Here is a 24,335-nt window from a genome sequence, read left to right on the forward strand (position 1 = left end):
AGTGGATGCATCAGAATGGAGCGGAGCAGGAAGCTATTGCCCCCCTGTCATCTGCTCTTGAATCACAGCAATTTGAAGAAAGAAATAGTAAGAAATGCAGTTTTAAGCTTAATTGTCTTTTTATGTTTTATATGTTCTGCAAGACAAAAAAACAAAACAAAAAAAACAACACCAAAACGTGATTTTAATCGGCGATTTATTAAACCCGAAGAAATCTACACCACATGTACATTTATTCACTACGCAACGATCTCTGATACTGCCTCTAACTTCTTGTATCTGATGTTTGTCTTTGTTTAAAGCTACAAACGTCTTGGTATCCTCTGTAGTTTGTCCGTCTCTAAGCATGTGTAAATCCAGGCTCTTAGTAGGATTGTGACAAACCTTCTCTGTCCTCTCAGGCTTTTGCTTTCAACCCAGTCTGTCAACACAGCAAACTATACACCAACAATACCTGTGTGCCTGCTCGGGAGAGATTAGGATTTCCAGTAAAGAGGCGTTCTCTTTTCATTTAATTCCTCCATGTGGGGTTTGTGTATATATCAACACTGACAGGCTTCTGTGGCTGCACGCCATGTGTATGGAAAGATAACGGCTCTACAAATGACCTCCTACTAACTGTACTTGCAGAAGAGTTTCAAATGAAAATCAGAGATTTGGATTTAACTGAACTTATTCTAGTTTGTAGTTGACCAAATAAACAGTGGAAGTCCAGAGTTTTGTGTCGCCCTTTAAATTTAGAACATGGATCCTTTTATACCCATTTGAATTCAAGACCTTGTATCAGAGCTGGTTTTAAGAAAAGTGTTAACACTAACCCTCAACAAACGGGTCATTGTTTTCCTCACACTAAGTGGTTGACAAAATTGTAATGTCCTTCAGGGACACTTGGTTACCGTAAATTCTGGGCTATAGAGCTCACCTGATTACAAGCCACACCCTTTACATTTTTAAAGGGTAAACTATGTTATACACACACAAGCCGCACCTGCATGCACCCACATTTAAACATGTTATAGCGTATGTTCTGCACCTCTTCCACAGTCTCAGAGATGGAGAGGGACAAGCAAACACAAATGGCACATAAGCCTTTATAGCATTATAGTCTATTTATTTGAACACACAAACAGGCAAACAGCATGGAGGTCATTTCTTCTCACAGCCAACTCAGTCATGGTGAGGTACTTTACACCCACGATTCCCCACTTCCCATGAGTCCTAGGGGCTGAAGGCGGGACTAACCCCCGGGTCGCCACACTGTGTTGTAGATTAAGGATGTGAATTTGCTGAAACGTGCGCTGCGCGTGTGTAAGAAGGAGGAGGTAGTGCGTGCAGCGGAAGGCGGGGAGAGCGCGTGTGCAGCGCAAGAGGGAGTAAGAGGAGGAGCAGCGAAAGTGTGTTGGGGGTGTGCGTTTATTATACAGAGTGAAAGAGAACTGTAATAAAAGGTTTCCCCCAGAAGAAGATGAATGACTGAAATGACGGTAGTCTTATCTGGTAGTTATGTGTGAAATGCTGTTTTTCAACGGTGAGCTAAATTGCTTTTTGCTAAAAATGTGGGGCTTATTGCCACTTTTCTGTGTCCTTTCACAATTAAAGAGGTTTTTAATTGTGAAAGATGCTAAACTTGTATTCTTTTTTAAATGCACACTTAACTTTTCTAGAAAGATCAGTTTTGAAGGACTTTAATTAAACAACTTTTAATATAGAAATGGGCAAACACATTTTGGACATTGAAGTTTTCTCAAGACCCATTTAACAGGCTGCAACATAATATGAATCCTCTGAAAAATAAAAGTGATATTTCTTTCAGGCAGAATTAGTTTTTCCCAGGTTTCTTTTATTAATATTTTTAGTTTTATTTCAAAGTGGTGCCTTTAAAATCCTTCCAAGTCAGCTTCTTGTGAATAAGCTTCTTCAAACAGGTTAGAATGTATTACGTCTTCTCTTGAGAGTAAAATCCACTTTAGTTCTCCTTTAGGTCTTTTTTAAAGCCTGAATCATTTAAACGGACTGAATGTTGTTTTTCTCTGCATGTCCTCAGTGCCTGGAGACGTTGACCAACCGACAGACGGACATGCAGTTGTTCCTTGCAGACGGCTGTAAAGAGGCTCTGCTGGAGGAAAAGAGACGCTTCTGCTTCCTTGTTGACAAACACTGTATGCTGACATATCAGTTTGGTTCGTTCCACGATAAGGTACGAGTCTCCCTTCAGTAAAAAAACTTCTGTCTGTGTGGTTGCAGTAACAAAGCGTCCCTAGGTTTAGACCTTTTGATTGTCTTAAACCATAAACTGGTCTTTCATGTAGAGAATTCCTTCAGAATTATGTTTTTTTTTAATTCAGCAGAGAAATTCCTTAATAATAAAGTCCAGATTCTTTTGCTGCCACCATTATGATCTCGTTTCCCTACTGTTTGTGCTTTGTTTTTTCTTGTTTTCCTTTAATAACTATCCCTCTCCCGCTGCTAAGACCAGAGACATACTGAGTGAAAAGCTGAGCAGCTGGCAAGAACAGTGCAAGGACGCCACCAACATTCCCGAAAACGTGGTGGCTATGATCGAGGGCCTGCGCGTACCGGTGTCCATCACACCCATGCCGTCGCCCTCACCGTCACGACACAGCGTGGTACGAAGCAGAGTTGGGCACAAAGAAACACTCTAATGTTAGATCTCTGAACACTTTTGCATATTCCACTGTGTCTGTCACTATCTGGCAGATTGCTTTGGTTTTTTCCATAAAAGCTTTTCTTGTTCTAATGGATTAAATAAAGACTAAACCTAAAGTGAACACAGCAGCTATGCTGCTAACATGAGTGTTTATGCTTTGACAGAACATTCATCCTCCTGCTCCGGCTCAGAAAGCTCTGGCCAGCCCTTTGGCTAACATGTTCACCCAGGACAACACCAATAGCGTAACCACCTCCTCCCACACCAATGCAGGTGAGCTTTTGTCTCTCTGCCACTCTGGCTCCAAATTAGCATTTTTTTGTGTCCACGAAGGTAATGATCACAGAATTTCTCCTCCCATTTTCTTTACTTCACAGCATCGCTGTCTTTTCTGGTTCAGGTTGACTTTTATTTCAAACAAATTGTCAGTTGAAATGGTTAAACATTTCACAGTATTTAGACAGGTGTTTAAAAATCTTCACATCTGCTTTGTTTTCATCTGCATGGCCCCCACCAACTCCAAAATATATTTTAAATAGAAAGGATCATTTTGCAGTTAAATCAGAAAAATAGAATGGGATCATGCAGCAAACTGGTCCAATGCCATTGTTTTAAATCTGACATTAATAAATCTCCTCCTCTTTCCCTCCTCAGACCACGCGAACAGCGAGGATAACGGTCTTGGCAGGTCTGTGTCTGTAGCCACAGGTCTGAATAACATGGTGAAGAGGCCTCGTGTGCGCACCATCTTCCCCCACACTGCAGGGAACAACAGCACGCTCATCAGCTTTGACGAGGGCGACATCATTATCCTGCTCATCCCCGATGAAAGAGACGGCTGGATGTACGGAGAACTGGAAAAGAATGGAAAGTAAGTGTTTCTGGCTCATGGGCAGACATCCAGCACCAAAAGGACAATATTTTCTTACTAGTCTTGAGAAGTTGCTCACCTGAAAACCAGGTGGATGATGGTTGATATGGATGATTAATCCTCTATAGGGGCTTTCTCCAAACTTTGAGAAAAAACACGACCTATATTTTTTCTCTTTTCTATATACCGGTAATCTAATTCTGAAGGAAGTTTTATTTTGGAAAACTACTGGATTTTCTCCACCATGTCCGACTCTGTATCAATGCATGTCAAGTCACTCGATCACGTCGAAAATCCATCCGCTATTTTCTTAAAGCAGCTGCACCAAGCCCTTAATTGAAATTCCTTAGCTAGCAAAGTTAAGAAAAACAAACATATTTGGAAAGTTATTTTTCACAGAAAAGAGCCAGTGAGGAAACGGAAGATCCTTTGACTTCAAAAAATAAAAGAAAGCTGCGTTTAGCAGATCCATATGAGATTTTTTAACTCCGCATATGGATTTATTGTTACAGTTGTTCCCTTAAACTAAAAAAACAGAAAATTTAGCCACCTGCTGTCCAATGTTAGAAGGATGCTGCTGAAGTTATTCAAACGGTAGATTATTTAGAAAATACCAGTTTTAATGGCCGTTTCTTTTTTTCTTTTTTTATTTACCTGTTAGATTTATTTTGGGTTCCACTATAGCATAGGTTATGGGTTATCTATATCACATTTGAATGGTTTCTACAGGAAATCTAGTGTCCAAATAAAGCTTAAAACAGCTGCAGATGTTTTAGAGGAGTTAAAGGAAAATGGAAGCTTAAAAAAAGAATCGGACGCCCACTTCAGCCTCGTACTGGCCGGACCGTGACGATATTATCTGACTTTAGACCGGTCTGTGCCGTGAAAAGGTTTGGGGACCACTATATATATAGTAGCCACGTTCTCCAATCACAGGATTTGTTTTGAAAGAGTAGGTCGGGTGGTTTCTTGGTGGGTTTCTATTTGGACCAAAAGTTTCCCACTTTGAGTGGTCTCTGGATCCTTTAGGCTGGCCCAGACTGTTCCAGCTGATGACTCTAGGCTGGGTGGCTGAGCTGAAACCAACAGATCCTCCAAACTGCAGCCATTCCCTGAGGGCTGGGACGGGTTGCGGCAGAATGGAACGTGTCTGTGTTCCCCCCCACCACCCAATGCACAGCAAAGGCATTACCAAGCCAACTCCCAACACCATTGATATTTTACTTTTTAAACAAGGATCTGATCTATTTCCTGCAGAAGTGTGTGCTTGAATTTTAATCACTCGTCTGGTTTGATCTTTATGACTGCCAGGGGAAATTGCACGTTGGAAATAAATCCCAGAAATACTGATCAAGGGGTGAAAAAGGAGGCGCTGCAGCAGAATAACACTTTGTTGTTGAACCCTCAGTGGTGCTGACAGGGCGTGGCTGGTTCATTGTTTCATTGTATTGCAAAAAAAACCCACAATCATAAAGGCTTTTATCTAGCTTTCATCAGATGCCCAAAGGGTTACATTTGTTATCGTGTTTGTCACAGCGAAATGTGTCTGCAGAGCTGCAGCTTTGGCTTTAATAAATGTGGCTCTCTGGCTGTTATCCCGCCTCTGAAATAAATCAGCTTTGATGGAATATTCCGGCATCTCTCCTGACGACAGACTCGGATCAATTTGTTTATTGTTTCATGATTGGTTATCAATAAGGAAAACTCAGGTTTTCAGTTCAACTGCAAAGTTTTGTTCTATTGGTTTAACCTGTTCTGTAACAAGCACTTCCGCAGGTAAAAACATGCCTGACATAAACAAATGATGTGTTTCCTGTCTCACTTGAGCGTTACATCACATGCACAGAAAAGAAATATCTAAAAATGCTGTCAAACTCAAAAAATGCTCTTTAATTTAGTTGAATCTCTGGTTTCCAGAACCGACCCTGCTGTTCTCCGCCAACAGATTCTGAATGTTTCATGCAAATCCCTGCCTATGGTGCTTATTATCATTTGGCCAGCTTTTCTTCACATAATCTTGTTCGGCTCAATGAAAAAATGTCAGGTTTATTTCGGTTCATGTGTGGGTAGCAACAAATGGTTGCAGCAATTTTTTTCTTTCTTTCTTTTTTTTACTTTGAGCGGCGACAGAAAGTTAGTGACTGGTTTATCGAACCGCCGCAAAGTCCAGACCGACTCCGGTTTCCTGGGTGTCGGCTCAAAACGCTCACAATGAGACCTTTGACACAAAAGACTTTCTGCGTAACTTCACCTAGTCACAAACAGGAAAGGAGGAGGGGCGGGTTGAACTTCATGAAAGGATTTCAAGTCAAATTCAACAAGAATGTATATTTATTCTTGTAAAGATACTCAATTACTGTGAAAGGTTCCCATGTGTTCCCCTAACTCCTGGTGTGTGTCTGTGCTGCAGGAGGGGCTGGTTCCCTTCATCCTACTGCCGCGCTCTCACAGAGACTCCCGTGAATAACAACAGGTAAGGGGACTCCACATTCCTGCTTGCTCGCACAAGCCGGTTTCACGTTGCACCTGCCTGTATTGTTGGCGACATTTCCTCTGGTTACTCCTATTGAAGTGATAACGTCTCGAATCCTGCGGGTACTCTCCTGTTGCTCAACTTTTGATTCCTGTTGTCCTTATTCTGCCTGCAGGCCTCCGACTGTTTCAGTTCAAACATGAATGTTTCAGGTCCTGAATGGTTAAATGTAGCCAACTAATATTTGTCTCATAAGGTTTATCACTTTTTATTTAGAGTTGGCCCAGAAAAATTCATGATTTCTTTATCAAAAGTTTGAACTTTTGTGACTCATCCATCATCCTCTGGTCCTACAGCGGGCCTCCTGCCCCGTTCCGCAGCAGGAGTGTGGTCAACCTCCACCATCAGGACACGGAGACAGATGAGGCCACCATGGTGCTCCCCCCAGCGGACTACTGCGACGTGCCGCAGCGAAACGCCATTAAGAACAATGTTTCCTCCTCTAGCAGCGTGGTCACAAACAACCACCACTATTCCTCTCCCGCCACCGCCGCCCCCCCAGCACCGTTGTCCTCGTCTGATCACAGCGCGGTGAGTTCGGGGCTCCTGTTCATTCACATTAAAGAACGTATGCAAATACTGCTGGCAGCCCGTCTGTTTAGGAAAAATAGTTCAAAGGAGGGTGCTTTTCACTGAAGTGTCTGCTCTGACAGGCTCACCTGATACCCGGGGCTACAGGACCCGCCTCCTTATCTTGACTGCTGCTGACATCACATGTGTGTTTTAGTGCTGTCATGTGAGCTTCAGATGACTACCCTGGAAATGTGACCACACTCTGACACACTTTAGGCTAGCAAGGAGCAGAAAAAGGAAGTAAATGGTTGAGATTGAAGGAGCTTGTTGTCTGTGGAGGCGTTTTCCTCAGAGACGCTCCTCGAGGTTCACTAGGTTGTGTTGGCCTTTTGCGTGAGGCGGTGATGCTCCAAAAGGAAGTGCTAAATGCGTGCCGACTACATCCTCGGTAGCATCCCTTAAGGCTACGGCAGAAACTACGTCAATGGAACTTTTACTTTTGATTTAAAGACTTACTAGCTGGAAAAACAAACCTGTTCATTCAGTGTTTTGAGGACACAAACATCACCCATCTCAGTTTGCAAACCCTGTTTGTCTTGACTGAAATTGAAGATGGGAATGAGAAAAAGTTCTGGTTATAATGGCTTTTTAGAGCCAGTTTGATGAAAATCGTGTTTTGTGTGTTTTTAACTGGTTCTTGTTCCATTTTCTGATGATACAGGAAAAATTCAGCTAAAATGGAATTTCTGATTTTTTTTTTTTTTTTAAATCATTGTGAATCAGGAGCAGACATAAAAATTCAGTTAATAATTGTGTCATAGAAAATGCACTATGTGGGCCACAAGCTCTCTCCTCTTCACTGGGGAGGGAAAAGGGGATGGGGTCGCTCTGCACCAACAGTCCTGCCCACAGCCCAGAGGCAAATTTCTATTGAACTCACGCCGCTCTGCAGAAACTATGTCCTAGAAAACGACACAGGGTTTGTTTGTTCTTTGGCTAAAAATAGCATAACTATTAAGATCGCTGGGAACACTTTGAACATAGATCAAGAGATACTCTGTGTGGGACTTTCAACACAGACACAAACACTGCATTCAGAGCCATCTCCCATTCCAACAGCTAAAACTCCCATCTTTATGAATCTCTTTACATTTGCCTTCTATGCAAATTCCCAGGCAAAGCTGTGGTTTGTCTTTATGAAAGTGTTTAGGTCCTGCTATGCTGGATAAACACCAATGTGTTTGGTTAAGTGCGGCTCAATAAAGTTGCCCCGTCTTCATCGTCATTTACACAGCCTTTGCACTTAGGCTAAAGCGCCGCTGCTTTGGACTTCCTGCTGTCTTTCCACGAGTTTCTTTTCAGAATCTGCTTGATCTGGAGATGGTGTGTGGTTTCATGTGCTACAGCTACAACAAATGCAAATATTTGTCTGACCTCATTAAGCTGCACTGAATAGAAACTTGTTTTATTGGATTTGTTTGATGTTGTTTGGTCTCCAGTTGCAAATGTTAGTTTCTATGCAGGCAAGAAAACAGAAAAGTCCTCCAGCCATCCAGTTTAGTTTCCACTTCCTTAGTGTCACTGACGGGAATCTGCGCCTGCAAAGCCGTTTGGTCCAGATCAGGGGGACGTGGAGTTTTCCTGGAATGCTGTCACCATAAGAGAAGAATACCCCCCCCCCTCCCCCCACTGCTTTGTGAGGAGATACAGCACCTTAAGAAAATTTTCAGAAAATTGACAGAACAGCAAAACGTTGGGAGTCTTCTGGAGAAATAATGATAAAAACCGGAGAAATGAGCCGAGGTTGTCTGAAAAGAAGTTCCAGGAAGTAAACGTGAAGATGTTTTGTTTGCGAATATTTGAAGTTCACGTTGAAAGAATTAAAGGACAAACTTTGATTGACAGGTGTGTTTTTCTGTAAGTAGCACTGTGTGATTTTGTAAATATTTGTCAAAGAAGTGAAGTGGCAGGACCTGCTGAGAACCAACTGTGGTCCAGAAAGACGCTGCTGACCTCTAGTGGACAAAACGGTGCAGATTTATGCAACCCAGGCTGAAGCAAACAGTCAATGATTTCAAATTCACCACACCTTTCTGTTTCCAACATCATTTTTAACTTTTAGTGATGGAGGCTGTTGGACCACCTCCTACATTTTCTGGTGCTGACATGCCAAGGTGCAAAGATTTCAAACATGGCTGCACGGTTAAAATACTTTAACTGGTTTACTTTACTTCCCATTTGGGGTTTTAATGTTTTTGTTGCACTCGTGATCTAAAATTGCATTTCCAAATGTTTTAGCTTCTCTAAATTTAGAAAAAAAGGTTTTTGGATTTTCCTCTTCCTTTTTATTATTTTTTTTTTTTTTTTAGAGGCAGCCGATTTTTAGATATTTAAGGTAGAAGATGTTGCTTTTTTTAATCCATTAATGTCACTTCCTGGTCTTTTTATTACCAAAATAAAAGTAGAAAAGAAATCCACAAACAGCAGCTTGGTGACTGAAGTCTGACTTGTTTCTGTTGTAGGAGGATTGATGTAGACATGAGGTTTTGAAGCAACTTGTGCTGCATTTAGAGAAGTTCATGTCTAGAGTGTACAGTACATTTATTTGGCATGCAGGGTCTTAAAATTTTTAAGCAGAAAGTTAGAGATTCTTCTACAGTTTTACCTCTGATGTTCTGAGGGAGTGGCAGCCATCTTTTTAGTGTCAAAGGCTATTTAATAAACTCTTAATTTAGTATATGACCAAAAACTGACGCCAAACTATCTGTCTTGATGTTGATTCCATTTAGTAATATTTCACTGGGATAAAATGTTTGTTCATGGAAAATGTGACGCTTGAGTTTGCAGCGGTTTCATGTTTCACATGTTCTCGTGATGTGATGCTGCACGTTGTTTTTCCACATTAGACACTGGTCCATTCACACGACTCATCAATCGAATAGACCAAGGTGCTGAAGAACACGTGTAGATGCATTAAAAACTGCAATAAATGTCTGATCGACCTCTATTGTGAGGTTTTATCGTCCACCAAAAATGAGCTTTCACAGATGTCTGTTTCTCCGCAGGGGGTCCAGTCCAACGGCACCTCCAGACCTCCGCCCGCTTTCCTCGCGTAAGTCATGTGACCACACCAGCGTTTGTCTCGCTCAGTCATGTGTGTGTCGCTCATCTGCTGCATCCTCCACAGCGGAGGGAACCCATTCGCCACAGTGAGGCTACGTCCAACTGTCACCAACGACCGTTCCGCTCCAGCCATCTGACCCGTCCTCGCAAAATCGATTTCCCTTCAGCCTCCGCCCGGTCAGCTGATCGAGTCCTCCGCCACCACCGCGCTGCAGCTCGTCCTGAGGGAAAGTGACGCCACCGGAACCCCGGATCATCCTGCAGCGGCGTTCTGACACAGCCGTGTTTTAGGGCGGATTTTATTTACTGCTATTTATGACATGTATGTTTTCTACGTTTATTGGCGTCTGTGGTGGTGAGACCTACAACACCACATTTCTGCCTGCAATCTAAACAAATAGTTCAAATGATATTTATATTGCTGTTGCTTGTTCATAATCATGCAGGCTGATTGAACTGTTGCCATAGGCCAGGACTGTTGGCCGTTCACATCTCGCCTTCAGGATTTTGTCAAACGGCACATGAGAGCGCTTGTCCTGGTGAACAGACACTTGAACATGACTATAGCCTCCTGAACCCTTTTGCCTTATGTATAAACCAGCTTTGAAGACATTATGTTGCATTATTTGCTCCCCTGACACTCACAGCTCAGTTTGTCCTCAACCATATTCACACATGCAATAAAAGTTCATGTATTGAAGTTTTTATTTCAATTCGATTGCACCTTTTATGCAAGTCAAACACAGGTAGCATTTTAATTACAATAACTCATATAAAAGTAGGAGCCTCCATCAGGAGAGCGTGCAGAGTGTTTACTAAAGCAAATTTTCCTGAAACTTTCCCATTAGTTTTACATAAACTTATGCTTTGACATGGAAGACGAAACCGACAGACGTGAGAACAAAGACGTTCTGTTGATTGTCAGCATGGGGTGGTCACACAGTGGAGATCAGATCCAGATAGTTCTTGGATTGAAGCTCTGAATACCATCTTTAAAAACTATTCAAGATGGAGGCAACTCTTTAAAAAAAAAAAAAACACATTTAAACTTATGTTCCTGAGGTCTGCATTGGCCAAAAAAAAAAAAAAAAAAGAAATCCAGCAGAAAACTCAAACCGTCGGTGTGAAAATGGCCCCAAGAAACACAGGATTTCTCAAACAAGTTTGCCGTTCAGTAGAAACATTAAGAAAAATATAATTCAGAAAGTGGTCTGCATTTTCTAAAAATAAAACTAATTGTACAATAATGGCAATTACAATGTTCGCTAAAAGCAAATGTGTACTAGCAATTTAAAATAATATAACTGCCTTAATTTGTTATGGCTCCACAAAAAAATGGGGGGAAAAAAATCCCAAAACTTGCAGAAATGCAAAAATAATCAGTCAGCATGTAGTGAAGGCACTGACAAAAAGCTCAGCGTGTGCTACCACATATCCTTTACTTGCAGGAAAAACTCGCACAATTCTTGGAAACATTTCTAGAATGTGTTTAAACAATTTGATGCAACATTAAAAAAAGAAAAAGAAAAATGCAGGACTGGTGCGTGAGAGAGAGCTGCAGTTTGGTCCCTTTAACCAAAGGTGGCGCCGCAGTTGGGACACCTTCTCTGGCGCAGCGCGAAGCAGAAGAGGATGCCCAACGGGAAGAAGAAGATGGCACACAGGATCCCCAAGCAGGTGAAGTCGTCTTCCAAGACCCCCACTCTGCAGAGCAAAACAGGAGTTTTATTTTGAAAACCACCTTTGGGTTTCTGGAAGCTGTGACATCACATTCAGATCACTGGAAAGCTGGAATTTCCCCTTCTTTATCTTTATTTCTGCTCTGATCACAACACGCAGCCTTTACTTTCATCTCTGAATCAGCAAAACAACGTAAAATCGCTCTTTAGAGTTAAACAGTGAAAGCCCTTTTTTTTTTATTAAAAACTGAGGAAAACAACTTAAAGGTGATAACTTTACAGTGCCTCACTTTGAGTTTAAAGGAGTTAAGATTTAAATCTGCATGACTATGAATGTTAAAGGTCATTTTTGTAACAGACAAAACAGAAGTTGGTTGTAAACAAAGTTCTAACAGCGGTCTCATGACGAGCAGTGTGAGAAAATCTGCTGATGGCGTCATGAGGGAATTAACCTAAATGGAAACTAGTTTTGTCCAAAAATTAATAATAATAATAATAATAATAATAGTCTCAGAGGCTAAACATGGTGCATGTGCCCTGATTTTTTCAAAAACCGACCAAACAAATCAAACAGATTTTTTTCGTGTACAGCTGCTTTATCTCTATGTTAATTTGTAGCTAGTTCTGCTATTTCTGCATAAACCAGAAGTGTCGCGGTTAATCAGTAAGCAGAGTCACCCCACCAACTTCCATATGAAAGCCGCAGACGCTCAGCCAGAAAAAAAAAAACATCATTTTTTAACTGACGAAAAAATTAACCCCAAACTTGACATGAATGTGACCTTTGCCCCCAAAGGCTCCTGTCACATGTCTGGAGGATGAAGTCAGCTGACGGGACAGGAAGTTGACGCGCCGCAGAGAAAGTCAACCGAGTCATGCTGGCCTGTCTTATCTTTACTGACAGCTGACGTGGAGGAGACGTTAACGTCCAGGGAGGGGACGGACGGGTGCTTTGTCCTCACCTGCACGCAGGACAACCTCCCACCACCACTACCGAGGGCTGGATGATGGCGTAGGTCCCAACGCAGGGCTGCTGGGAAACAGCAGGGCCCATTTGGGCTGACGGGAACGCTGGGGGGGGGAAACAAAGAAGATTATTAGTCACAGAACACAAATAAATGCAGTCCTGGGGTCAAATCAATCATATTCAAAAATATATAAATAAACGGAGAGGAGATATGCATCTGCTCTAAAGGGCTTTGACCTGCAGGAAAAACTCTGTAAACAAGACATTTCATGAAACTAGAAGAGTTGGGATGTGATGATTTGAAGAGTTAGAGAACCAATGCCTGTGTCACCATATATATATAAAATAAGATGTCAAGGGTTTTACCGTAGAAAAATTTACAAGTACATGTGTTGTTCATAGACAAAAAGTAGGTCTAATCAACACAAAAATCAGGAGGACATTGGCCTACTTTTTGCTGTTAAGTTCCCCAAAAGAAATTTGGAAAGGTCAGCAACTGCAATAAAGTTAGTGAAAGTTTAACCTAAATTCCAACTTATCTAACTGAACATGTTAACCCAGATGAAAGCACTTTTATGAGTATTTTTCTTGTTTTGATTATGTGATTAAGGGCTAAAAAGTTCGAGTCAAAACACGATGTTTTCAAATTTTCTTTCCGAAAAACGCGGAAGTAGAAACACAGATCAGATTTTACGACTAATTTGGAAACTTTTTCTGGTTTGGTGTGTGATGTAGAAAGAAGGCAAGAAGAAGAGAACATAAAATAAAAAAAATGTAGTTACCACGGCCATCGGGGAACTGGTAGGGTGGCGGGCCCGCGGCGGGGATGGCTCCGTAGCCGTGCTGCGGCTGCGGGCCGTATTCATACGCCCCGGGAACTGCGTTGTAGGCGGGAGGTCTGTCCTGAATCAGAGGTTTACTGTCCACCATCTCTAGGGACGTAGGGTGTCCTCAACTCGACTCAGTCTTTTCACAGCGAAAACGGCTCGAAAATCCTTAAACTTCTAAACTCGACGAGCTACACGAAGGCGGCAAACGCACGGGGGCGACACAAATAAAGAAAACACGCAGCGCAGAAACGAAACTTTGTCCCTCTCCATGCGCCAACTTAGTCACAAGCGACGCAATAACCTTTGGTTTCCGCTGGCTGTCCCAAATATAAAGACCGGAATGATGCGAGTTAGGCAGGAAATGTCAACGTAACTTCATTTCCTCCCCTTGAAGTTGGTCCTTCAATACCAAAACAGCAGCTATGTGTCATAACAGCGCTTTATATTTTAGCTGGAAAGTCAGAAAGGCTTTCCCTTTCTGGCTGATTGTCACAAGAGACGAATCATGTGATGGAGCTGTGGTGCGCATGCGCGCACTCACGGGTCTTCTTAAAGAGAAAGAGAAAGCATTTTCACACAAACAAGCTGAAGAAACATGTCCCCCTTTTTCTGCCAGATAATAGAAGAACATTCAAATCTAGACATCACTTCAATCAATCGAAATTTACTTAAAACAAATCAAACTTAACAAAATGTAGAAATTATGACTCACCAATGTAAACATGCTAGTATTTTTCAAACATCCTAAAGGAGAATAGGCTTTAATGAAACATGAGTGATGTCAGAAAGGCAAAACTTTGTTCACAAACACTTTAGGTCAGGGGTCAGCACCTCCAGAGCCACAAGTGTCTCTTTTACCCGTCCATTGTGGCTCTCTGGTTAAAGAAAATAAAAAAATTTTTTTAATGTTTTTACCTGTAAAGTAAAAAACAAAACAAAAAAAAGTGGCATCAATTTTTCTCATTCATAAACAGTTGAAAGGCAATATGTATCACAAGCTGAAGTAAAACATTGTGACAGATTTTTGTGTGTTGCATACTGCAGAAAATCAGTCAGTAAGCACCAGATTAAAGTAGATCTATTTTTTTTAAACAAATGTAAGGATGTTAGGTTTGCCTTATGGTTAAAATAAACAATAAAGGTCACTGACTTATCTTTGAATTAGTTTTACTTTTTCAATTTTCTGGCAGGGATGCCCCACAATTGGTTAATAAACTGTATGGGGTTTTTTTGTGATCAATTCTGACAACAAAATTCACTGCCTTCTACATTTACTGCATTGAGATAATCCTAAAGTAAAATACACCACAGGGTCTTTTATTTTGAAAAATAGTCATGTAAGAAAAGTTATGAAATATTTCGTATTTTGAAAAAGGCTCATATCTTTATATTCAAATTCAAGTTAAGTTGTATAGCACTTTTCCTGCAACAAAGCATCTCAAAGTGCTTCCCTCCATAAAATAGATAATAGTAATATATATATATATATATATATATATATATATATATATATATATATATATATATATATATATATATATATATATATATATATATATATATATATATATATATATATATATATAATGTAAAATTCTAGATGTTATAAAAGCGTGGATTAATAATTCAGCACTGGCCTTTGACAGCCAGATTTTAGTAAGGATATATAAACTATCCTATACTATTTTAGTTATGTATATATATATATATGTACATACATACATACATACATACATATATTTATAAACTTTTTCTTTTTTATTTTAAATAAGACTTTTCATAACTTCTTTGTTATTTTCAACCGCATACTTTATTTTGAAGTTAATGCAGGTGCAAGTTTTTTTTTTCCTTTGGCTTGCAAACATTTGTTTTTATCTTAGTGTTTATGTGGTAAACTAAATTCCACAGGTACTTGCCCATCAATGTATTTAACTATGACTGCTGCTCTGTGTTTGTTTTATGAATTTATTGATGTAAATGGACGTTTTTTCCAAAGGATGTTCATTTCTCTCATTGGTTTCTGTAGTTGTCTTTTAAACATTTGTTTTCAATGCTAATGCTGTGCTCAAAACTACAACCAAACAAGAGACACCTGCCATGCGCTTCAATAATTAATCTGACACCGAATGAATATTTAAAATATGTCCTTTGGTTTGCAGCGGTCGGAAAAAAAATCTAAAGAGCTCCACCTTTGACCAATCAGAGGCGGAGATCCCTCACTCACGCTGATTTTGAGCCAATCAGGGACGCACTTCCTCCATTTCCTGTTGTGGAGCCGGAGTTGGACGGGGCAAGTCTCTGGTCCAGAATATGAATCAAATTCCTTGGTTTGCATGAACGGTTTTCCTTTTTTTTGTTTCCATAAGAGGTGATGTTCGCAGCCGAGCAGCATGCGTGAGTATAGACCTCCTGTCTTTGAACGTTTTTAATTGTTCTCCTGCGGCAGTAAGATGTAAACAGCTTATACAGACTTTACGACAGTGAGCCCGGTCAGTCATTCTGTGTTGCCATGATGCTAGCATGATCAAATTCATCGACATGTCTGTGTCTTTGAATGTCTTTCAGCCTGCGACAGGGAGCCGGCATGTATCGCTTGCTGCACCTGATATCATGACGCGTTACTTGCTATTTCCTTGACAACAGAGGATCTTAAGTATTCAGGTACGCTCCCTTTTGACACCAATAGATGTTCTTTACGTGAGTACGTAAACTGCTACGTCTGTACGTAACGTCTGTTTGGCGTCGTTTTACAACATTTTCATTTACATCCCTAAACCAATTTTCTGTGTTAATTTTGAATAAACTTCTAACTTTTAAAAGAATAATGTTTTTTTTATGGGAAAGGGATAAATGAAGGCCTAAATGTAACGGAGCACTGTCTGTCTACGATCTGACGGATTAGTGTCAGTCAAGAGAGCAGCAGTCAAGTTAGCGTAAAAATAAAAAAAACGGATGTTCCGGTTTTAAAAAAAAAGTCAAAATAAAGGAGTCCCCCCCATTCAAATCCAACTTTATTTATAAGGTACAACATATTACATGGGGACCTGAATAAATACAAAGTACTTATGTATCAAATCAACACTACTGAACATATTTGTTTTCATTTACCATTTGACAATCTGATTTCAAATCCTGATTGAATATGATTTTTTGGGTCGAATTTCAAATTAAAAATAAATTGTGTTGGTTTCTAAAACTGATTTCACATAACTAGAAGTTTAAACTGCAGAAATTGTGACAAATTCAGTTATTTTGCTTGATAGATTAGAAGATATTTCATAGAAATAGCTTTTTTATGTAAGCACTGTTTAATCCCTTGATTGCCCTAAAAACAGTCAAGAGTAATTAAACAAGAAAAAATGCACAATTCTTACTCTATTGTTGACCTCTAATATTAAGTTGAGGCAAATAATATTTCCTGCATTATTTCCATAATTTTTGGAATTAAATACCTTTTTTATGAGCTTTTTAAACCATGAATTACCTAATGCTACAATTCAATTTAGATTATTTGATATTTGTGGCTAAAGAATTCAAATAGATTTAAAAAATAATACTAAACTAAATCATTTATGCATAATCTGCAACATTTTACACTTTTTGAACAATAGAAAAATATTGTCTAGCATTATTTTTAAAGTATCCCTTTATTATAAACTACCATATTTAAAGCAACTGAATTTTGAATTATCTACATAAAGGTTTCGAAAGTGCCTTAAATGTACAACAGTCATCTTTAGAAAATGCTTGCTCTCTAAACCTCTGTTAAAGGACCACCATGCCGATCACTCTGCTGTGGGCCGTGGATGTGTACGGCAGGGTGTACAGCCTCTCCACAGCCGGCCAGAGCTGGGTGCGCGCTGACGACATGCTGCTGGAGCTGAAGCGGGTCACGGCGGGGAAGGACCGCTGCTGGGGCATCGGCTGTGATCATCATGTTTACCTGAATATAATCCCCAGCGAGACCCCCATCCGCTACCGGGAGGAGACCTATGAGAACCAGGTCAGACGCACAAATCGATGTTGTGCGCAAAAGTGTGTGTTAGTGCCGCTAAAGCCGTGTTGCATGCTTTTAGCGGTGGAACCCTGTGGACGGCTTCACTGATGTGCTGCTCCCCACTGACCGCTGGCCGTGGAGCGATGTGACTGGGATGAATCCCCAGCCGCTCCACAGCTTCCAGCTCCCCTCCCGCAGCTGGGAGTGGGAGGGAGACTGGTACGTGGATCAGAGCTGTGGGGGGGAACCCAGCCAGACCGGGGTGAGAACAACTCTGGACTCTTTTGTTGTTTGTTCTTCTGTTTTCCTTGTCATTTTATTAATCAAATCGAAACCTTTTGGTTGCACACTCTTTTCTCCTCAGGGCTGGGAGTACGCTGTTGATTTCCCAGCAAACTTCTCTCCAGAGAAAAAGTGGAACTCTTGCGTCCGCCGGAGGCGATGGATCCGTTATAGAAGATATACAGCACAAGGAACCTGGGCGAAAGTCTGTAAAACCTCCCTTCTTCTCACTTTTTGAGATTTCCACAGATTTTGGTCAACACTTCTTTTCTGCAGATCCCCCTGGAAAATCCCAGGAAGCCCCCACTGCCACTCTGTGACATCAGCTGTGGAGGATGGGAGATGAGCGACCAGTCTGGGAGGTATCCTTATCTCTGGGGGGTGACGCAACAAGGACAGGTCAGTTTTTTAGACCCACTACATGGGCTTAGGTGGAACTATGTGAAGCTTACGCTACATATTATGTTTTAAGAAACCAAATTCTAAACGTTAAAAACATTATGATATAGAACATTCAGATCACAGGTTAGAATGTGAATAATTGAAAAATTTAGTTATTTCCAATAAGGGTTTTAAAGGTGCCTTTTAAAGTATTTTAGAGATTTTATTTTCAAAAAAGTATTGTGTTAAGAACAGAATTTAACTGCAGGTAGGGATAATTTTCATTTTTGGCCACTAGATGGCAGTGTGACTTCAATCATCACATGGTAAAAGGTTAAAATTGAGGTGTTAGACATGTGGGAGAATACATTTCTCCGCTTTTTGTAGTTTAATCCACGTGTTTTAATGAAATGAATTCCTCACAAAGCCCCCCATTTGGCCTGCAGGTGTGGTTCAGAGAGGGCATCCACCCTCGTGTCCCAGAGGGAACCAGCTGGGAAGAAATTGAAGTGCCCAAAGAGGTTGCTCAGTTATCAGCAGGCCCGGGGGACCTTCTGTGGGCTTTACTGTGGGACGGGAACCTGCTGGTCCGCACCGGCCTGAGCCTGGACAGCCCAACTGGTCAGCATTCAGTGTAACACATTTATTTCCTAAGTATCTCCCAAATACCCCCGTTTGTCTCCACTTCCATGAGATCGTTTTCTCATAAAACATTTTTAAAATGATGAGTTTTGTGCATTGGTGAGATGAATCTATTCGTCTTCTGTCAGGGACTTCCTGGGTAGATGTGGAACCGCCGGGGAAAGAGATCGAAGCGCTCCACGTGTCTGTTGGAGTCAGCGTGGTTTGGGTGGTGACTAAAGACTACAAGGTGAGCAACTCCTCCTCCCGTGTTTGTGCCCTGCAGCCCAGCTGGCTTTATTTTACTCATCTGCTCGGGTGTTTCTAGGTGTGGTTCAGGCGCGGGGTGAACTCCCACAACCCCTGTGGCTCCGGCTGGATCAGCATCGGCGGGGAGATGATGATGGTGGACGTCGGGCTAAACGATCAGGTTAATGGCGTTTGGTTGAAGGCATCAGAACACAAACAGGCGCTCAGCTTTTGCTGCTTTGTCACAGGATTTTTTTTCAAACGTCCTCCCCCCATCCTGCCTTCAGACTCACACTGCGACTGCCCTGTAACATGAGTAAGGCCTGGCGGCCCAGCCAACGTCCCAGCAGCAGCGACTCCAGCCTTATATATCCGTAAACTGTATTCCCTGGGGCCTGACATATGGGAGTCTCCCTAATTAGAAGCTGGCCAAGCCGTCGTCATCGTATCCCATATTTCATATTTCACGGTTGCAGTTATTGGAAAGGCGGCAGGAGCCCCCCTTACCCCGTTTGTCCTTATAAAGTCACAGCTACCTGCGTCCTGTTTCTGCCTCCGATAGTCTTTGAAAACTTTGTCTGAATAGTTTTTATGTTTCACATTTGCTAGCTGAAAATGATACTCTGTGTGTTGCTCTGCTGCTCCTCCGTCAGGTGTGGGCGGTGGGGGAGGACCGTGGCTTGTATTTTAGGATGGGTGTGACTCTGTCAGAGCCAAGTGGAAATGGCTGGATTCCCGTGTCTGCACAGTGGGGCAGCAGTAAGGAGGTTATTCCACCCAGGTCTGTCCTGAATCTCCTGAAACGCACAGATGTTTAGCCCCACTTTTAAAGTTGTGTTCTTGTTCCCAAAGGGAGGATTGTGAGCTGAGCGGCCCGCTGACCGAGGCCTCTCAAGGCTCAGTGCTCAGCTGCACCGACTCAGACTCAGAGTTTGGACCTACAGACCCTCACAGCCCTGTAGACACCCCAGTCACGGAGGCAGAAGCCTCCTCTGTAGTCTCATCCCAAGAAGGGAAAGTCTCAGTCTCAGCCTCCCAACAAGATGCCCCGAAAGCTTTCATCCCTGCCAGTGACAGCTTCATCAACAGCCTGGTCTCTGACCGGGACAGGCCTGTGGTGCAGCCAGCCACTGTCACAGAGGCCCTCCAAGAAGAGGGTGAGGAGCTTCTGCCCCCAGCCCCGGTCCTCCCAACGCCTCAAGCTGCAGATGTCCCGTGGATGAATGTAGACCTGGAGGGGGCGGAGGCGGCTCGGAACGCACAGGTGTCGGGACGCTTGTTGAGCGACACTCCTGCAGCCATCACCTACGATTTGGGGACTCTGGAGGGCTCGCAACGGGTCGGGGAGGAGGACGGGCCAGTGTGGGCCTGGATCTCCGGCGGAGGCTGCGACGTGGACGTGGGCTCGCAGATCAGCTGGCTAAGTCCTTCTGGTGAGGAAAAGGAACTAAAGCATCTCCAGCTCCTTTTGTTTCTTCCTCTGGAAATATGTGTTTCTCCTCCAGGACCTCTCCCCAGCTCCTTGTCCCTGACTCCGGTCCAGTCGGCAGCCTGGAGCGAGCAGCCTCAGCAAACGGAACCCCGACAGGAGATCAGCAAGAAACCCCTGGAGAGAAGCAACGTGAGGGTGTTGTGTCGATGGCTCATGCGTGAATCGGAGCCACTTTCTCACGTTCCTTTCTGGTTTTGTTTCCCAGTCGGTGTGGGTTCGGAAAGGCTCCCTGCGATGGTGGAGAGACTGGAAGCCGCAGCGCTGGCTGGACGTGGGCGTCGCCCTGGAGCAATCCACCAGACCTGACGGCAGGAAAGACAGCATTTTCTTTGTTTATTACACACAGTATGATGAGAAAAAGGTGGGTTTTCCTCAGCTTGTCACAAGCAGACGAGTTCCTATAGCAGCAGGAAGATGAAACATCTTCAACTCCTCGTTTCAGTATCTCCACGTGTTCATACATGAAGTGACGGCGCTGGTGCCGCTGCTACGAGACGACCACTTCGCCTTTGCCCTGTACACAGCAGAGAGGACCAAACAGAGGTGGCCTCTGGTCTTGGCGGCCCAAACGGAGCAGGACATGAACAACTGGGTGAGTCAGAACCACACACTTCTCAGAGTTTGACACTTTGAAGCCGACGTCGCGTCTTTGCTTTGCTGCAGTTGGAGCTGCTGTCCGGCTCCTGCTGCAAGGGTCGAGGCATCGCAGGACCCCCATCCAGACAGGCTGTGTGGTCCACCACCACAAAGGGAGACCTCATGGTCCACGAGCCGTGCTTCTCCCTGGAAGCCTCCGCCAACGCCATGCCCTGTGACCTCATGTGAGGCTGACCGAAAGTCCGGCCTTCTGTCCCGTCCGCTGCGCATTTCCGACGTTCTTCTCTGCCTGCATGTGTCTATCACGCTAACATGTGCTAACAGGCTAACGCTGGGTGCTTTCCGCTGTGTGGTGCTGCAGGTTTTGGCGGCAGGTCCCGGGTCACCTGCGCTGTGTAGAGTCTAACAGTCTGGGGCTGGTGTGGGGTGTCGGGTGGGACGGCACCGCCTGGGTCTACACCGGACACTGTGGGCCCAATGCGGGTAACACAAGTCCCGGAGAGAGCTAACACTTCACTTTAGCTTTGACTAAATAGCAAACAACCACAAAACGACACTTGCTGCTGCAGATCTGAGTGCTGCTAGAGCCATTTCTTAGAAAGATGAAGCAGAAAAGAAGTGCACGCAAACTGCTGGCTGGGAGGACAGGCATGTTTTAAATGTGGACACGGTGGTGACAGGTCCCATGTCAGCAGTTCAAGTTTCTGCCATCTGTTGCTGCTTTAAAACGCACACATTCACGTGTGTAACTGTAGATTTATGTGCACGCCTGAAGACCCGTCTGTATCCGTTCCTCGCAGTCGCCCAGACCCATGAGCAATCCGATGTCAGGAGCGTGCACGTGTATGAGAATCAGAGGTGGAACCCCGTGACCGGATACACCGACAAGTAGGACCTTTGGAAAGCCTTGTTGTGAGTCTCGTTAGGCGATCTGGTCCAGAAAGCTTGATGTGTCTTTTGGCGCCTTCAGAGGACTTCCCACCGACCGGCCCATGTGGAGCGATGAAGGCGGGCTGAAGGAGTGCACCAAAGCCAACACCACCCCTCCTTCCCCGCAGTGGTCATGGGTAGGTCGATTTCTGCCGGTTCTGTTGGGTTTTGTGCGCCGCTCTCTGAAGTGGACTCCGATTTAGGTGTCAGAATGGACCGTGGACGACAGAGTCCCTGGCGGGACGGACAAAGAGGGGTGGCAGTACGCGGCAGACTTCCCCACGTAAGCAGCTCTTTTGAACGCCACAAAGACCCATTTCTGCCCCCGTTTACCCCCCTCTCCATCACACAGGACGTTTCACGGCCACAAAACTATGAAGGACTTTGTCAGGCGCAGACGATGGACCAGGTACACGCTCGTACGCCTATTCATTTATCCATTTGCCGTTTCTATGGCAACACATCATCTGTGCTGTTCAGGAAGTGTAAGATCACCGTGAGAGGCCCGTGGAAGCAGGTCCCGCCCATCCGCCTGAGTGACATCTCCATCATGCCCTGTCTGGCCCAGAGCCGGATGGAGCAGGTCCCTGTGTGGGCCATCAGCGACAAGGGAGATGTGCTGTGTCGGCTGGGGGTGACCCCCCAGAATCCCGCGGTGAGGGGACAAAGTTCCAACCCGTTGGGCAGCTCCGGGTTCCTGTCGGGAATTTCTCATCTGCCGTGTGTCTGACTTCAGGGCGGCTCCTGGCTCCACGTGGGCACAGACCAACCCTTCAAATCCATCTCCATTGGTGGAGCCAACCAGGTGTGGGCCATCGCCAGGGATGGAGCCGTGTTTTACAGGGGATCCGTGTCGCCGCAAAACCCTGCAGGTCAGAGGTCACAGAGACAGGAAGTCTCTTTAAAGTCCCCCTCCGATCATCTATTGATCTCTTGTAAAAGCCTTTCCAATGATATTGTAATTATGATTATTTTGTTTTTGGCCAAAATCAAAAAGACATAGCCCTGTAGAGCAACAGGAGCAACCCCACCCCCTTTCACCTCCCCCTTGCTGAGAACTCTTGAGCAGAGAGCCTGTGACCCACCTAAATAGGCTCTTTTCAAACAGCATGTTTTGTTGTCTCCCCCTGCAGGAGAATGCTGGTACCACATCCCCTCCCCTCTGAGACAGACCCTCAGACAGCTGTCGGTTGGACGGACGTCCGTCTTCGCTGTGGATGAAAACAGTGAGGAACATTAATCTCAGCAGCTTCCTGTCTGAATTAAAGTGAAGAAGCTGAGTTGAAATTCCACCTTCAACAGGTAACCTGTGGTACAGACAGGGCCTCACCCCCAGCTACCCCCAGGGGTCTGCCTGGGAGCTCATCTCGAACAACGTCACCAAAGTCTCGGTGGGCCCGCTGGACCAGGTGGGTGCTGTGGAACCTGCAGTCTTCTTCTCACTGTGAGGTTTGATCAGATGCTCGCGTCTTTCCAGGTTTGGGTCATTGCTGATGGAATTCCAGGCTTCCCCGCGGAGACTCCAGGAGCAGTCTGCCATAGGGTGGGTGTGGGGCCCATGCAGCCCAAGGGCCAGTCCTGGGACTACGGCATAGGGGTAGGTTCCTGCCCTCTCATCTGCTTTCAGTCAGCTTTTCATGGCTTTGCATAACCCATGTTGTGGCTTCCAGGGAGGCTGGGAGCACATCAGCGTGAGGGGGAACTCGGTGGAGGCGCCTCGGAGTCCCCACCCTCCTCCGCTGGGGCCAGCCCGCAGCCCAGCCCCGCAGAGAACGGTGAACGGGAGTGCCGTGTGTGTGTAGTCAACGTTGCCGCCGTCTTCCTCTGGCCCCGTTTGTGCCTGGATCTGCGTTCGCCTCCTGGAATCATTCCCTAATTCCCCTTCGTGTGGAGGGACCGCACAACCGGACAGTTCTGGACGAGTGGATGAGTGTTGGAGCCTGGCTGGGTTTCCTGGATTCAGCAAAAGGGGGTGCATGTGTGTGTCTGTACGACTGCTAGGAATCATGGGACGGAGCAATAGCTTTTATTTATTCACCCAACGTGAGGAGGCATTTCAGTGAAGGGCTAATTTACAGTCATGGCTGCTGCAGCCTGAAATCTGTCGTTTGTTTGCATGTGGTTTCAATTCAGAGGATTTGTTGGTTGAAGTGTTTCTCAGTTTGTGTTTGCTTTAGTGTGTTCTTTATTTTTGTCCCCTCTCTCCCAGTCCACTACAACATGCCTTCTGAGGGCTTTTTTTTCAAGATCTAACTCTTTTTCCTGTGTGGGAACACTTCGCTGCCCTGCAATAAAACCTTCTTCCTGCTGGAAGAAGAATCTGGTCACTGGAACCATTGAGAGCCACGGCGGCTGTGAACGCAACCCAGCCGCACAATCATGGAGATGCTAAATTAAAGTCTGAATGTGCTCGACGCCCCTTGGAGTTAATATGCTAACAAATCTTTGAAATGAAGGGAAAGGGGTTTATGAACCAGAAAAATCTAGATTTGTTTTTCTAACTTTAAACCAAAAACACTGTTTTGTCTCTGGACTGAAAGTCAGTATAGAAAAAAATGATTTAACTTTTCATCTGGACTGCAGTGACAAAATATTTTTAATT

The 24,335-nt window shown here is 44.0% G+C and overlaps 3 protein-coding genes across 4 annotated transcripts in view; 2 read left to right on the forward strand and 1 right to left on the reverse strand.

Annotated features, from left to right (window-relative positions):
* The window catches only part of LOC101163820 (brain-specific angiogenesis inhibitor 1-associated protein 2-like protein 1), a 26,619-nt gene extending 15,818 nt beyond the window's left edge, over nucleotides 1–10,801 (forward strand). For both annotated transcript variants that reach the window (XM_011478237.3, XM_011478239.3), the window contains exons 7-14: nucleotides 2,045–2,197; nucleotides 2,472–2,627; nucleotides 2,833–2,941; nucleotides 3,323–3,539; nucleotides 5,950–6,012; nucleotides 6,369–6,603; nucleotides 9,651–9,697; nucleotides 9,773–10,801. In XM_011478237.3, coding sequence (XP_011476539.1) covers nucleotides 2,045–2,197; nucleotides 2,472–2,627; nucleotides 2,833–2,941; nucleotides 3,323–3,539; nucleotides 5,950–6,012; nucleotides 6,369–6,603; nucleotides 9,651–9,697; nucleotides 9,773–9,845 — 1,053 coding nt within the window. In that variant the 3' untranslated portion in view covers nucleotides 9,846–10,801. The remainder of the gene's footprint in view (nucleotides 1–2,044; nucleotides 2,198–2,471; nucleotides 2,628–2,832; nucleotides 2,942–3,322; nucleotides 3,540–5,949; nucleotides 6,013–6,368; nucleotides 6,604–9,650; nucleotides 9,698–9,772) is intronic.
* bri3 (brain protein I3) lies at nucleotides 10,396–13,700 on the reverse strand. The gene is made up of 3 exons (XM_004071471.4): nucleotides 13,137–13,700; nucleotides 12,350–12,458; nucleotides 10,396–11,412 (listed from the first exon to the last, which is right to left on the reverse strand). Exons 1-3 carry the CDS (start codon nucleotides 13,282–13,284, stop codon nucleotides 11,280–11,282), a joined length of 390 nt encoding a protein of 129 aa, XP_004071519.1. The 5' UTR covers nucleotides 13,285–13,700; the 3' UTR covers nucleotides 10,396–11,279.
* A 1,722-nt stretch (nucleotides 13,701–15,422) lies between these two features.
* On the forward strand, nucleotides 15,423–24,147 carry LOC101164061 (tectonin beta-propeller repeat-containing protein 1). Its single transcript, XM_011478241.3, has 26 exons — nucleotides 15,423–15,578; nucleotides 15,750–15,845; nucleotides 16,956–17,187; nucleotides 17,261–17,443; nucleotides 17,546–17,668; nucleotides 17,740–17,862; nucleotides 18,291–18,465; nucleotides 18,615–18,715; nucleotides 18,794–18,895; nucleotides 19,368–19,495; nucleotides 19,567–20,147; nucleotides 20,220–20,335; nucleotides 20,412–20,567; nucleotides 20,649–20,798; nucleotides 20,870–21,027; nucleotides 21,165–21,286; nucleotides 21,604–21,691; nucleotides 21,774–21,870; nucleotides 21,937–22,016; nucleotides 22,086–22,142; nucleotides 22,214–22,388; nucleotides 22,470–22,605; nucleotides 22,867–22,959; nucleotides 23,036–23,142; nucleotides 23,211–23,330; nucleotides 23,404–24,147. Exons 3-26 carry the CDS (start codon nucleotides 16,963–16,965, stop codon nucleotides 23,533–23,535), a joined length of 3,528 nt encoding a protein of 1,175 aa, XP_011476543.1. The 5' UTR covers nucleotides 15,423–15,578; nucleotides 15,750–15,845; nucleotides 16,956–16,962; the 3' UTR covers nucleotides 23,536–24,147.
* The last annotated feature ends 188 nt before the right edge of the window (nucleotides 24,148–24,335 follow it).

The sequence above is a fragment of the Oryzias latipes genome, chromosome 8 (genome assembly GCF_002234675.1).
Source record: "Oryzias latipes chromosome 8, ASM223467v1".
NCBI classification, from domain to species: domain Eukaryota; kingdom Metazoa; phylum Chordata; class Actinopteri; order Beloniformes; family Adrianichthyidae; genus Oryzias; species Oryzias latipes.